The sequence below is a fragment of the Theropithecus gelada genome, chromosome 6 (genome assembly GCF_003255815.1).
Source record: "Theropithecus gelada isolate Dixy chromosome 6, Tgel_1.0, whole genome shotgun sequence".
NCBI lineage: Eukaryota > Metazoa > Chordata > Mammalia > Primates > Cercopithecidae > Theropithecus > Theropithecus gelada.
The window spans coordinates 173,515,668-173,529,231 of NC_037673.1; the positions used below are offsets into that span (position 1 = coordinate 173,515,668).

General features: G+C 41.7%; 1 protein-coding gene and 1 pseudogene across 5 annotated transcripts in view; one reads left to right on the forward strand and one right to left on the reverse strand.

Moving 5' to 3' along the window:
• The window catches only part of NSD1 (nuclear receptor binding SET domain protein 1), a 176,466-nt gene that overhangs the window by 130,970 nt on the left and 31,932 nt on the right, over positions 1 to 13,564 (forward strand). For all 4 annotated transcript variants that reach the window (XM_025387635.1, XM_025387633.1, XM_025387634.1 and 1 more), the window contains 3 exons: positions 569 to 769; positions 3,251 to 3,430; positions 12,593 to 12,749. In XM_025387635.1, the coding sequence (XP_025243420.1) occupies positions 569 to 769; positions 3,251 to 3,430; positions 12,593 to 12,749 (538 nt within the window). The remainder of the gene's footprint in view (positions 1 to 568; positions 770 to 3,250; positions 3,431 to 12,592; positions 12,750 to 13,564) is intronic.
• On the reverse strand, positions 10,193 to 11,395 carry LOC112625997 (annotated as a pseudogene). Its single transcript, XR_003119813.1, has one exon. The product of XR_003119813.1 is annotated as a protein arginine N-methyltransferase 1 pseudogene (transcript).

Here is a 13,564-nt window from a genome sequence, read left to right on the forward strand (position 1 = left end):
GTTCAAGTGATCCTCCTGTGTCAGCCTCTTAAGTAGCTGGGACCACGGGCATGCACCACCACGCCCAGCTAATTTTTGTATGTTAGTAGAGATGGAGTTTCGCCATGTTGCCTGGGCTGGTCTTGACCTCCTGGAATCAAGCCAGCCACTCACCACGGCCTCCCAGAGTGCTGGGATTATAGGCATGAGCCTCCTCGCCCAGCCCAACTTAAATTTTGTTGGTTGCCTCCTGGGAGGTATCCCCTTAACTTGTTCCTCTGTCATCCATATTTCCTGTAAACTTGTAGTTAGTCCAGGGGCTGGATTAGGTTTGAGTTTTTTCTTTTTTTGGCGGGGGTGCCAGCGGCAAACATTTTCTGTAGACAACATGTACTATCTGTTGTATCACATCAGGGAGTGTGTATTATCAGATAGTTCATTTATAATAATACTAAGATTGTTACAGTGGGGTCAGATGATGTCAGCCCTATCAGTCCATTATAAAATTTCTTACAAACTTTTCAGCTAATGGTTTAGCATTTGGTAGATTCTTGAATTCTTATTAATTTATCTTCTTTTGGTTTCTCAGGAATCCATACCTGTTTTGTATGTAAGCAGAGTGGGGAAGATGTTAAAAGGTGCCTTCTACCCTTGTGTGGAAAGTTTTACCATGAAGAGTGTGTCCAGAAGTACCCACCCACTGTTATGCAGAACAAGGGCTTCCGGTGCTCCCTCCACATCTGTATAACCTGTCATGCTGCTAATCCAGCCAATGTTTCTGCGTCTAAAGGTATGGATTTCTCATGTGGACCACTCTAACTGTAAAACCTCAGTTTCATTGGCAACAGATATTTTCTTTTTCTTTCTTTTTTTTTTTTTTTTTTTTTTTCTTTTTGAGACGGAGTCTCGCTCTGTTGCCCAGGCTGGAGTGCAGTGGCGTGATCTCAACTCACTGCAAGCTCCACCTCCTGGGTTCACGCCATTCTCCTGCCTCAGCCTCCTGAGTAGCTGGGACTACAGGTGCCCACCACCATGCCTGGCTAAATTTTTGTATTTTTAGTAGAGACAGGGTTTCACCGTGTTAGCTAGGATGGTCTAGATCTCCTGACCTCGTGATCCACCCGCCTCGGCCTCCCAAAGTGCTGGGATTGCAGGCGTGAGCCACCGCACCTGGCCGGCAACAGATATTTTCAAATGCAATCCATCATGTCACTTTATGGTATCTCTCTAGGTTTTATCAGAGAGATTACCAACATTGTATTTGGGAGAGAAGAGGGACATAATGAACTAGTTCAGCAGCCAGGCAGTGCCAGGGCTCCACAGAACACAATATGGTTATGTGGTAGGGTATTGAATATTTGGATTTCATATGAAATGTAGTTTGAGAAAGTGTTCAGCTGCACGTCCTCTTCTCCCTAATTGATTAGAAAACCAGAGTGTAGTCTTCCCCTGGGCTTTTTTTTTTTTTTTGAGACGGAGTCTTGCTCTCTCGCCCGGTCTCGATCTCCTGATCTCGTGATCCACCCACCTCAGCCTCCCAAAGTGCTGGCATTACAGGCGTGAGCCACCACGCCCGACCCCCTTGGGCCATTTTTATATCTCTGGTTTCTATATGTGATATCATTCAGAAATGCATGTCAAGGCAGGATTGGGGGTTCATTTTTTTTTTTTTTAAATGAAAACTCTTGTCCTAGAAATTTCTTCTGCTTCATAGTTAAGGTGAAACCTGAGTTTTCCAAAACTGTCTGTGCATATAGGTAAACTTGAGTTTTGAAATGTGTTCTCTTTGGTAAGATAAGGTGTTTGTTTTTGTTGCTGTTGTTGTTTGTTTTTTTTGAGATGGAATTTCACTTTTGTTGCCCAACGTGGAGTGCAATGGCACGATCTTGGCTCACTGCAACCTCACCTCCCGGGTTCAAATGATTCTCCTGTCTCAGCCTCCTGACTAGCTGGGATTACAGGAACATGCCACCATGCCCAGCTAATTTTTGTATTTTTAGTAGAGACAGGGTTTCATCATATTGGTCAGTCTGGTCTCGAACTCCTGACCTCAGGTAATCCGCCTGCCTCGGCCTCCCAAAGTGCTGGGATTATAGGCATGAGCCACCTCGCCCAGCGTGTTTTTGTTTTGTTTTGTTTTAAAACAGGAAGTCTCGCTCTGTTGCCCAGTGTGATCTCAACTCACTGCAATGTCCACCTCCCAGAGGTTCAAGAGATTCTCATGCCTCAGCCCCTGGAGTAGCTTGGATTACAGGTGCTTGCCACCACTCCCTGCTACTTTTTATAATTTTAGTATAGACGGGGTTTCGCCATGTTGTCCAGACTGTTCTGGAACCCCTGACCTCAGGTGATCTGCCTGACTTGGCCTTCCAAAGTGCTGGGATTACAGGTGTGAGCCACCGCGCCTGGAAAAACCCAATACTGTATCTCTGCTGGTAAATTCATGTGTGCCAAAAGAGCCTTAACTTTTTCTATAGAGGATTAAGGAGGCAAAATTTAGCAGTGTTGATGTTTCTTTTAATCAGACTGTCAGTACTTTTTTTAGGATTATTTCCTGGCCTTATGGGTCTCATAAGTAATTTAACTTGTTGGATCAAAATTGCAGTTTCGATGAATATGATGGTGTACACCTGTAGTTCCAGCTTCTTGGGAAGGTAAAGCAGGAAGTGGGAGGACTGTTTGAGCACACAGACTTTGAGGTCACGTCCAGCCTTGGCAACACAGGGAAACCCCATGTCTTTATTAATACAAAGAAAAATGAAAAGAGTTGCAGTTTAACTATTGGCTACTTTCTTATTTTTAATTGTTGTTACAGATTGCATTAGAGGTTTTGGTGGTGGTTCGGTGATGGTTTATAATAGATGAAGTATTTGAGGAGATGTATTTCCTCTGGAGATGGTAGAGGGGTTCGTTCACTTGAAAGGCTTTAAGAATCACAGAGTTCCAGGCAAGCATTATTGTTCTCTCCCCTCTCCCTGTTTATTCTGGGGCTGATTTCCTAGCTGTCAGGACAGTGGTTTGAGTTGGGCTTTCCCTTGTTGAAGCAGGCTCACTGACAGTTATGGGATTTGGTTCCTTTTGGAGACTTATCACATAGCTCCCATCTGAGTTTTCTTGATGGATCAAATGTTTAAGATCCATCATCTTAGTGGTCATTCCTTCTATTTGTGACATTTTTTCAATGCTAACAAATAGACTTGAATAACTCACATTCTTTTTATATTTAATATTTTTGTTTTTCTTTTGCTCGTCCCTGATTTTCCTGCTTTAGGTCGATTGATGCGCTGTGTCCGCTGTCCTGTGGCATACCACGCCAATGACTTTTGCCTGGCTGCTGGGTCAAAGATCCTTGCATCTAATAGTATCATCTGCCCTAATCACTTTACCCCTAGGCGAGGCTGCCGAAATCATGAGCATGTTAATGTTAGCTGGTGCTTTGTGTGCTCAGAAGGTAAGAAATCACTTCTTCCTCTATTTGTAGTCTAAAAAGGGATTAAATCAATGTTTTAATTGGAACAAAAATACTTTTCATCATATTGCCACTGGAAACAATATTAGAAATGATACTATTCATCTGCCATTAAGGAAATGATGTCCCAAATTAATGATTATATAGCAGAACTTGTTTTTTTATTTTTTTGAGACAGCATTTCACTCTGTTGCCCAAGCTGGAGTGCTGTGGCACAATCTCAGCTCACTGCAACCTCCACCTCCCACATTCAAGCAATTCTCCTGCCTCAGCCTCCTGAGTAGCTGGGATTACAGGTGCCCGCCACCATGCCTGACGAATTTTTTGTATTTTTAGTAGAGACAGGGTTTTACCGTGTTGGCCAGGCTGATCTCAAACTCCTGACCTCAAGTGATCCGCCCGCCTCGGCCTCCCAGAGTGCTGAACTGCGCCTGTCCAGCAGAACTTTTAAAACTTGGCTTTGTTGCCCAATGGGGAGAAGTTTTATTTTTCTTATTTTGAATAATGACTTGAGTTTTGTTAAAATGATAAACAATTGAAGCAGTAAAGACAAAAACTCACTTAATTCCACCACCAGAAAAAAAAAATCATTGCTTAATATTAAGTAGCATTACTCCAGACATTCATGCATGTCAGCAGATAGGTCAGATACCTAGATAGAAACAATTCTTGAAAATAGTATTATCATGTAATTGTGTTTTAACAAGCAATTTTATGCAAATTAATAGAAAAAGAGTGAACGTGATGGAAAAAGTGAAGGGATTTGTGAAGTTTAGTTATATATTTTCTCATTGTAAAGAATATTAGTTCTTAAAAGATCACGTAGAAGAAAGATAAATTTTCTGTATATTTTATTCTTCGCTCTTTTGCCCAGGCTGGAGTGAAGTGGTGCAATCTCTGCTCACTGCAACCCCTGCCCCCACCCTGCCCCCCACCCTGCCCCCACTGGTTCAAGCAATTCTCCTGCCTCAGCCTCCTGAGTAGCTGGGATTACAGGTGCCCAACATTGTGCCCCACAATTTTTTTTTTTTTTTTTTGGTGGAGTTGGGGTTTCACCATGTTGGCCAGGCTGGTCTCTAACTTCTGACCTCAGTTGATCCATTCTCCTCGGCTTCCCAAAAGTGCTAGGATTACAGGCGTGAGCCAGTTTGCCCGGCCATTTTATTCATTTTTAAAATATTTGTTTTTTAGAACAGAGTTAGTGTTAACCTTTCACATACTTTCTTTTCTATGCTTATCATCCCTGACAACTTGATTTTTGCTAGTTAAATGGAAGATTTTAGCACTCATCACCAGTATGTTAACTGGTTAAAGTTCTGAATTCCTTATTTCAGTTTTTCTCTTGGTTGTCTGAACTTTTGTGAGCCCACAGGTACTCATTTCTCTGCTTTGAGGCATCATTTGCCTTTGTACTAGAAGGATATCTAGTACAAAGGTAAATGATACTTTTCTAAGTTCGTGGTAATGGTATTGGTATTTTGTAATGGTATTTTTCTAGGTTCCTCGTGGACTTTGCTCCACTATCTTTTCTGGTGATGAGGGTGGCACCAGTTCTTCAGTTTTCTCTTTTATTTTGAGATTTTATTTTGTTGATTTAGTAGTTACTTGGAAATAATTTTTTTATTATCTACTTATTAATTATACAATGTCCTGAAAACCTGGCTGGCTCTGAACATTCTGAGGGACTAATTTTATAAAGAGTCAATATATGTAATAGAATGAGCATTATACTTCGAATCTCGAAGTCCAAGTTTGAATTCTGGCTTGTCTCTTTAGTCAAATTGCTTTACTAAGTCTTGGTTTGCTTGTTTATAAAATATAGGCTCTATTCCCTATCACACAGTCATATTTATCACATAGCATCAATTAAATGAAAAGATATGATTAAAACCCTTGCACAGTGAGAAAATAAGTTTAAATGGTCTCTGGTCTCATTTTTAATTCTCTGTAGGGCTGACTTTTTCCACAGCCTGCCTCATTTTGTTTGATTTTCTTCTAAAAATTATCTTTGTTATTACCCACTTTCCCTGCAAGATGACTTTCTCCAAGAAAACAATACCTTCTTTTTCTTTCCTCTTTCTTAAGATATCACTAAAGAAGCTGAACACGGTGGTGCATGCCTGTAGTCCCAGCTATTCAGGAGGCCAAGGTGGGAGGATTGCTTGAGCCCAGGAATTCAAGACCAGGCTGGGCAATATAGTGAGACTGACCTCATAAACAAAACAAAACAAAAAACAGCCAAAAAAAATAGCTATCACTGTGAAAGGAAAATAAATCCCAGGAGCCCCAAATCACTAAGTCAAGGGAAAAGTCAAGCTTGGAACTACATCAGGAAAACCTGCCTCCCATTTTATTCCTCAATATTACAGCTACAGGCCAGGCGCCATGGCTCACACCTCTAATCCCAGCACTTTCGGAGGCTGAGGCAGGTGGATCACATGAGGTCAGGAGTTTGAGACCAGCCTGGCCAACATGGTGAAACCCCGTCTGTACTGAAAATACAAAAATTAGCCAGGTGTGATGGCGGAAGCCTGTAATCCCAGCTGCTTGGGAGGCTGAGACAGGAGAATTGCTCTGTTCTGTTGAATTTCACCCTGGCAATGGAAACCGATAGCTTATCTTCACTGGTGTGGGACAGAAAGTCATCCTATGCTCATCTGAGACAAATGCATACCTGATTGCTTTCTCTGCCCTATTGTTTATGTAAAAATGCAGATTCACTGAGCCAGATTAAATTGTATATTCAGTGAAAGGCTGATGAAGGACTCAAAAGAATGCAACCTTTTGTTTTTTACCTACTTATGACCTGGAACCCCAAGCCCCTCCCAGAACCAATGACAATGTTACACATACTGATGTCTCTTATCTCCCTAAAATATATAAAAGCAAGCTGTACCCCCACCACCTTGGGCACATGTTGCCAGGATCTCCTGAGGTTGTGTCATGGACGTGTTCTTTACCTTGGCAAAATAAACTTTCTAAATTGGTTGAGACTTATCTCACATATTTTGAATTCACATCACTAAGGAGATTTGTATTAACAGGTGTATGTTTATGCCAATAATTCTGTAAAAGAAGAATTTTCCTTACTTGCGATATATTGTCTCTGTAGCCAAAGACTGGAGTTTAGTTAATTCTGGAAGCTTTGTTCACTTAGTTGAAATCTGAAAGATAGTACACAGTCAGTGGATGGGTAAAATTGCTGCCACCTTAGTATAAACCAAGGCAGTACCTCCAAACCAATACAAATAAGCAGTCATTGCGTTCTGTATCATCACCTATTTGCAGTAAAAGCATGGCAGTTTCACCTTAGAAGTTTCTTGAAGTAAAAAACCTTAGTTTTATTGTATCCTGTCCATGAAGTGAACATTGTTTTCCTATTCTCTGTGATGAAGTGGGAAGTACACATAAAGCAGTTTCTTTGCATACTGATGGTTATCATGAGTTAAAGCACTCATGCAACTGAGTTTCAAGCTGAACTATCCACATTGTTCATGGAACACCATTTTTAATTGTAAGAGTTACTGATAAACTGTGGTTATTCATGCTTGGATATGTAGCAGACATTTACTTGAAAATGAACAACTGTGAGCCTGTCAATTCAAGAAAAACAACTGCAAAATAATGGCCAATGATAAAATTTGAGCTTTTAAGTGAAAATTAAAATTTTCATAAACTATTATCTTCTACCTTCAGCTTGACAGCTTCTTAGTACTTACTGATGGGATCATGGTAGTATTAATAAATGTGATTTTAAAAGTATTGTAATAGGCCATTTCGAAGATACATATGACTCAATGAACCTTTTTTTTTTTTTTGAGACGGAGTCTGGCTCTGTCCTCAGGCTGGAGTGCAGTGGCGTGATCTCAACTCACTGCAACCCTCTCCTCCCGGGTTCAAGCAATCCTCCTGCCTCAGCCTCCCGAGTAGCTGGGACTACAGGTGTGTGCCACCATGCCCAGCCAATTTTTTGTATTTTTAGTAGGGACAAGGCAATATTTTTAATATAGCTAATACATGATGTTAAAAACCTTGCATGTGTAAAAGATCCATTCAAAGTAGAAGACAGATTAATGAATTTTAGTGTAGTTGTTTTAAGTTTAGTGACATAGTTTCAGTTTCCACATTGCAACTAAACTCTACACTATGGAGTTTTAGTATAGTATCAAAGAATGAATATCCATAGTTATTGAACAGGTTATTTTAGCACTCTTTTCCAGCAATATATCTGAGAGGCCATACTTTCTTCATGTGTGTCAAATAACATATTGCAACAAATGCAATTTAAAATATTTGCTAAAATGGCTGTACACGGTGGCTTATGCCTGTAATCCCAGCACTTTGGGAGGCAGAAGGATCACTTGAGGCCAGGAGTTCAGGACCAGCCTGGCCAACATGGCGAAACCGGTCTCTACTAAAAATACAAAAATTAGCTGGGCGTGGTGGTGCATGCCTGTAGGCCCAGCTACTCAGGAGGCTAAGGCAGAAGAATCACTTGAACCAGGGAGACGGAGGTTGCAGTGAGCTGAAATTGTGTGCCTGCACTCCAGCCTGTGTGACAAAGTGAGACCCTGTCTCAAAAAAAATAAAACATTTGCAAAAATGGGTCGGGTGCAATGGCTCGCGCCTATAATCCCAGCACTTTGGGAGGCCGAACTGGCAGATCAGTTGAATCCAGGAGTTCCAGACAAGCCTGGCCAACCTGGCAAAAAAAACCCATCTCTACAAAAAAAAAAAAAAAAAACATTGGCGTGGCTCGGGAGGATGAGGCAGGAGAATCTCTTGAACCTGTCAGGTGGAGGTTTCAGTGAACTGAGATCACGCCACTGCACTCCACCCTGTGTGACAAAAATGAGGAAACATATAGTTTTTATTAAAATGTTAATCATGTTTAATGAAGTAATTCTTAGTATCTGTTTGCAGGAACTAGGAAATAAAAATTTAAAAATAATAAAATGAATTAGATACTTAAAATGAATTTAGAAACTTAAAATTTTTTTAGTTCTAAATTTATCTCTGGCAAATACCTGTAGTATATCCTGTATACACAAAAACACTTTGGGTTTCTTTGTAATTTTCAAGAGCATAATGTGGTCCTGTAAATTCAAGGAAAGCCTGAGGCCAAAAAGCCCAAGGACTGCTCCCATAAACTAAGATTATTCTGCGGTTAGTGAACAGGGATAGAAAATAGTCTTACAACTGTTTTTCCCCCTTAAAGGTAGTTAACCCGGGTAGTAGGATAATTGGTAAATTTCAAATTGTGAGGAATTGGACCCTTTCAATTTAGCAGTATGTTTAAAACGCATTTTCTCTTTCTTTCCCTCTTCCACCAAGTGTCTCATTTCATCTTCATTTTAATGGCTCATGCAGGTTTCCCTCTTCTCTCTTCCTGGTTTTTCAGCTTTCTCCTATACATTACCTCTATGTCACTAGATAGACCCTCCTTCCTGCTTCCCATCTATCTACCCAGAGTAGTTCTATTGATTTCTTCCCTCATGTTCTTCCTCATTTCAATCTGCATTGTGCTGTGTCCTGAAATACAGAGGTGCTTGCCACTTCGTCCCCTCAGCTCTGACCTTTGACCTTTATTCAGTGGGTTTTCTTTTATCCAGGTTTCTTTTAGTGTTATATCCTTCTTTGAGTGCCTTTTTGTACATGAAATATTTCTAGTGCATCATGAATGCCAGTTTAATGAAAGGAAGATTTTTCTCCTAAGACTATGTAAGCAGACTAAACAAGTTGTAATTCAGCAAGTGACTAAGCATAAATAGGAATGTTGCAGAAGGTATCCTGCCACTGGGCTAGTTGAATTTATGTCACTGTTAGTGTACCATTCTTAGATTATTTGATTACCAAAATAGCTAAATAGAGTTTGGGACTGTATAATTGTTCTTCAGACTTGTTTTTTAGCAGCAGATACATTTCCAAATGTAATCTTACTCTGAATTTGAGCTTCACTATACAATACAGACAAAAGGTGAGCTTTTCCAGTTGAAGTAGGAGTCTGATCTGAAACACACCCCTGGCCCCAACAAAAGTAAATAAAACTTCCACTCTTATTTTAAGAGCTTGTTGAAGAGAATTAGTAAGTAAAGGTCCTTTTGGCCGGAACTGCCATCTTCCTGTAATTCGCCAAAATGTCAAACCACAAAGGGAAAGAGGAGAGGCACCTGATACATGTTCTCTCAGCCTTTTACAAAACATGGAGTTGTTCCTTTGGCCGCATATATGCAAATCTGTAAGGAAGGTGATATTGTAGACATCAAGGGAATGGGTACTTTTCAAAAAGGAATGCCCCACTAGTGTTACCATGGCAAAACTGAAAGAGTCTACAATGTTACCCAGCATGCTGTTGGCATTGTTGTAAACAAGGGCAAGATTCTTGGCAAAAGATTCAGTGTGCATATTGAGCACATTAAGCACTCTAAGAGCCAAGATAGCTTCCTGAAACGTGTGAAGGAAAATGATGAGAAAAAGAAGCCGAAGAGAAAGTTGCCTGGGTTCAACTGAAGCACTAGCCTGCTCCACTCAGAGACGCATAGTGTGAGAACCAATGGGAAGGAGCCTGAGCTGCTGGAACCTATTCCCTATGAATTCATGGCATCATAGGTGTTAAAAAAATAAAAGATCTCTGGACTGTTTAAAACAAAAAAAAAAGCAAAAGTCAGCATGGGAATAAATTATATATAAAGTGCCAACAGAAGTATGTTTATAGTAGGAATTTTTTTTTTGTTCTTTCCCAGCTGAAGATTTATTGGCATAAATGCAACCATATAAAAACATAAGTCATGAAAAACAGTCATGATGTGCCCTCCCCATCCCCCCAGCCCAGGCCCCTAAAGCTTCCTCTGCCGGAGGGAGGGAGAGAGAGGAAGGGGGAGCCCCACAATCCTCTAGGAGGCTCAGCCCCTGGGCCTGTGCAGGGTAGGAGAGTCGGGCCTCAGCGCATCCTATAGTCTGTGGAGCAGGACAGGTTGCACAGATGGCCCTTGAAATTTAGGTTGACGGTGAAGTCCAGGTCCCAATTGTTCTTGGCGTTGGGCCACATGCCGATGGTGCTGAAGATCTCCTCGCCTGTCTTCAAGGTCAGGTAGTCCTCCATGTAAAACACCATCTGCTTCCAGTGCTTGTACAGGGACTCGGGGCTGATGGAAAAGCCGGTCCTCTTGTGGCAGTGCATAAACTCGATGTTGAAGTAGGCCACCTGGGTCTGCACGTAGTCATTCTGTTTCACTTGCAGGCAGAACGGGGAGGTGAAGGTCAGGTCTTCCACCTTGACGGTGTAGATGTCTACCTCCTTTATGAGGCAGGCGTTGTTGACCAGCTGTTTTGAGGTCCACTAGGGGCTCCTTGATGGCCACATCTTTGATGCAAGACATATCGAAGCCGTAAGCGTTCTCCCACCTGTGGATCTTGTAGGCTTTGTACTGCCGGTCCTCGATGACCGTCACATACAGTGTGGCCCGGTCTGGGAAGATGAGGCTTATTGGGCGCCAGTCACTTGTCGGGGCGTGGAGCACGGTGTTGAGCATGGACTCCTAGAAGAGGCAGTTAGCCCATCCACTTGCTGATGATGATGTCCACCTTTTCCACCGGGAGCTCTACCTCCGCCACCTTCCCCTTGATGATGGTCACCAAGTGGTCTAACTTGTTGGCTTTGACAATCTTCACCGCATATTCAGAGCTAGTGGAACCACTCGATCCCAATGACGTTGCGGGCCCGGCCTTGGCGGCGAACATGCAGAGGATGCTTGTGTCCGTGCCCCCATCCAGCACTACCTTGTCCTTGAAGAGGTGATGGTTGTGAAACCTGGAGTTGCTGAAGTGGGCGTAGGAGTCACAGTAGTAATCTTTGGACGTTATGCTTTCGACGTCCGGCTTCTCGCTGCTTTCCGCCTGGCCACAGGACACCTCCATGATGCAGTTCGCAACCTCGGCGGCCGCCATCTTCACCCACACCTCCTAACTCCTCCGGTCGCCGAGACCCCCGCCTTTTTCTATAGTAGGATTTTAAGAGGTGAAAGAAGCACAGTGAGAACAAGATTAACTCAAATATATTCTTTGCTAAGGCTTTACTCCCCTCTTCAGGGTAAAACTTGGAATTACATGTTTGAGTTTAGCATGTTTGAAGCATGCTCATTTCTGGCAACAGTGTGGCTCATTTCTTTCTGGCAACAAAATAAAATGCCTGCCTATCTGTTGAAACTACTGTGTTTTGAAAGTATTTATATTTTATATATTTATTTATTTGAGACAAGAGTCTTGCTCTGTCACCCTGCTTGGAGTGCAGTGTTTCGGTCTCGGCTCACTGCAACTTCCACCTCCCAGGTTCAAGCAATTCTCGTGTCTCCGCCTCCCAAGTAGCTGGGAATACAGGCATGTGCCACCACACCTGGCTAATTTTTTAGTAGATGGGGGTTTCACCCTGTTGGCCGGGGTATTCTGTAACTCCTGACCTCAGGTGATCCACCCGCCGCAACCTGCCAAAGTGTTGGGATTACAGGCCTGAGGCACTGCGCTCAGCCCAAAAGTTAGTAATTTTAAAAGGAGGGAAGGAACTAACCATATAGAGTTACTACTTATGTGTCAGCTGCTACTAGGTGATTTATTAGCTAGGTGAGTCCTCAAACAAATGTGGTTATTGTTTATTAGAGAAAACTCCTTACCGCTGAGGAAATTGTAGCTCAGCAAGGAAAGTGAATTTCTCAAAGCCATGTAGTCCTAGAGCTAGAATTCCAATCTGAACCTGACTAGAGTTAAATAAAGCTTATGCTGTTTATACTCTGGTCATTGTGTGTCACTGATAATGTTTTTATTTAGTATGTCTTTTAGTGAAGAGGAAGAAAAATATATATATGTGTGTATGGATCTACACATACATGACTTTTACAGGTTTCCTTGTGACTTCATTGCTTTAACTTAATTTTGCCAATAGGGTCTCATGTTTATTAGCTGTGAATCTAACAAGCTTTCAGGGGAGCAGTGTTCAGGAATGTTGGAGCGGGAATACCTCAGCATAGATTTTCTGGATAACCAGTTAAACTAATAAGCCCTAAGCTCGTTAAGAGCTGAGCAAAAGCTATTTTAACTGGGTTCTTAAATGCGGTATTGTGGTCTGAATGCCACTTTTTTTTATTCCCACAGGAGGCAGCCTTCTGTGCTGTGATTCTTGCCCTGCTGCTTTTCATCGTGAATGCCTGAACATTGATATCCCTGAAGGAAACTGGTATTGCAATGACTGTAAGGCAGGCAAAAAGCCACACTACAGGGAGATTGTCTGGGTAAAAGTTGGACGATACAGGTAATCCTGGAGAATAGCACTCATTTCTTTTACTATCCTCTGTTTCTTGAGACCTCTCAGATACAATGCTTAACGTATTTTCTAATGATCTACTTAATTAGGCGTGGTACTCCTCCCCTCTTCTTATTGATGTTTTTCCTTATAGGAAAAGAAACCTAACTTTATGATTTGCAATTATAGGAATAATACATGTTCTCTGTGGAAAATTTTTTTTTTCTTTTATATATTTTTTGGAAAGTTTTTTTTTAATGAAAACACACTAATAATCTCATAAGGCAGGTACATTGTTAACACTTCAGCATATGTACTCCCAGATGTATCAATCCACAGTTATGTCCCCCCACCATCCAAAATAACTGTCTTTACAGATTATTACTGTTTTGTGTCTTGGGTTGTTTGTTTTGAGACAGGGTATCCTCTGTCACCCGGGCTGGAGTGCAGTGGTGTGATCATTGCTCACTGCAACTTCAAACTTCTGGGCTTAAGCGATCCTGCTGCCTCAGCCTCCTGAGTAGCTGGGACTACAGATACATGCCACTGTGCCCAGCCATTTTTTCTTTTTAAAAATATTTTGATTGAATGTGGAAAGCACAAAGGATGTAACATGCATAATTTTAAAGAATAACAAAAGTGACACCTGTGTATGTACCTTCCACTTAAATAAATAGAACACTGTTGGTACTTTTGAGGTCTGTTCCATGCCCTGATTCCATTCTCTCCTACCCCCAGAGGTAATCACTGTACTAAATTTTAGGTTTTTCATTCCTTTGCCCTTCTGTGAGAGTTTAATGTTTTCTTTGGTATGTTTTAGACCT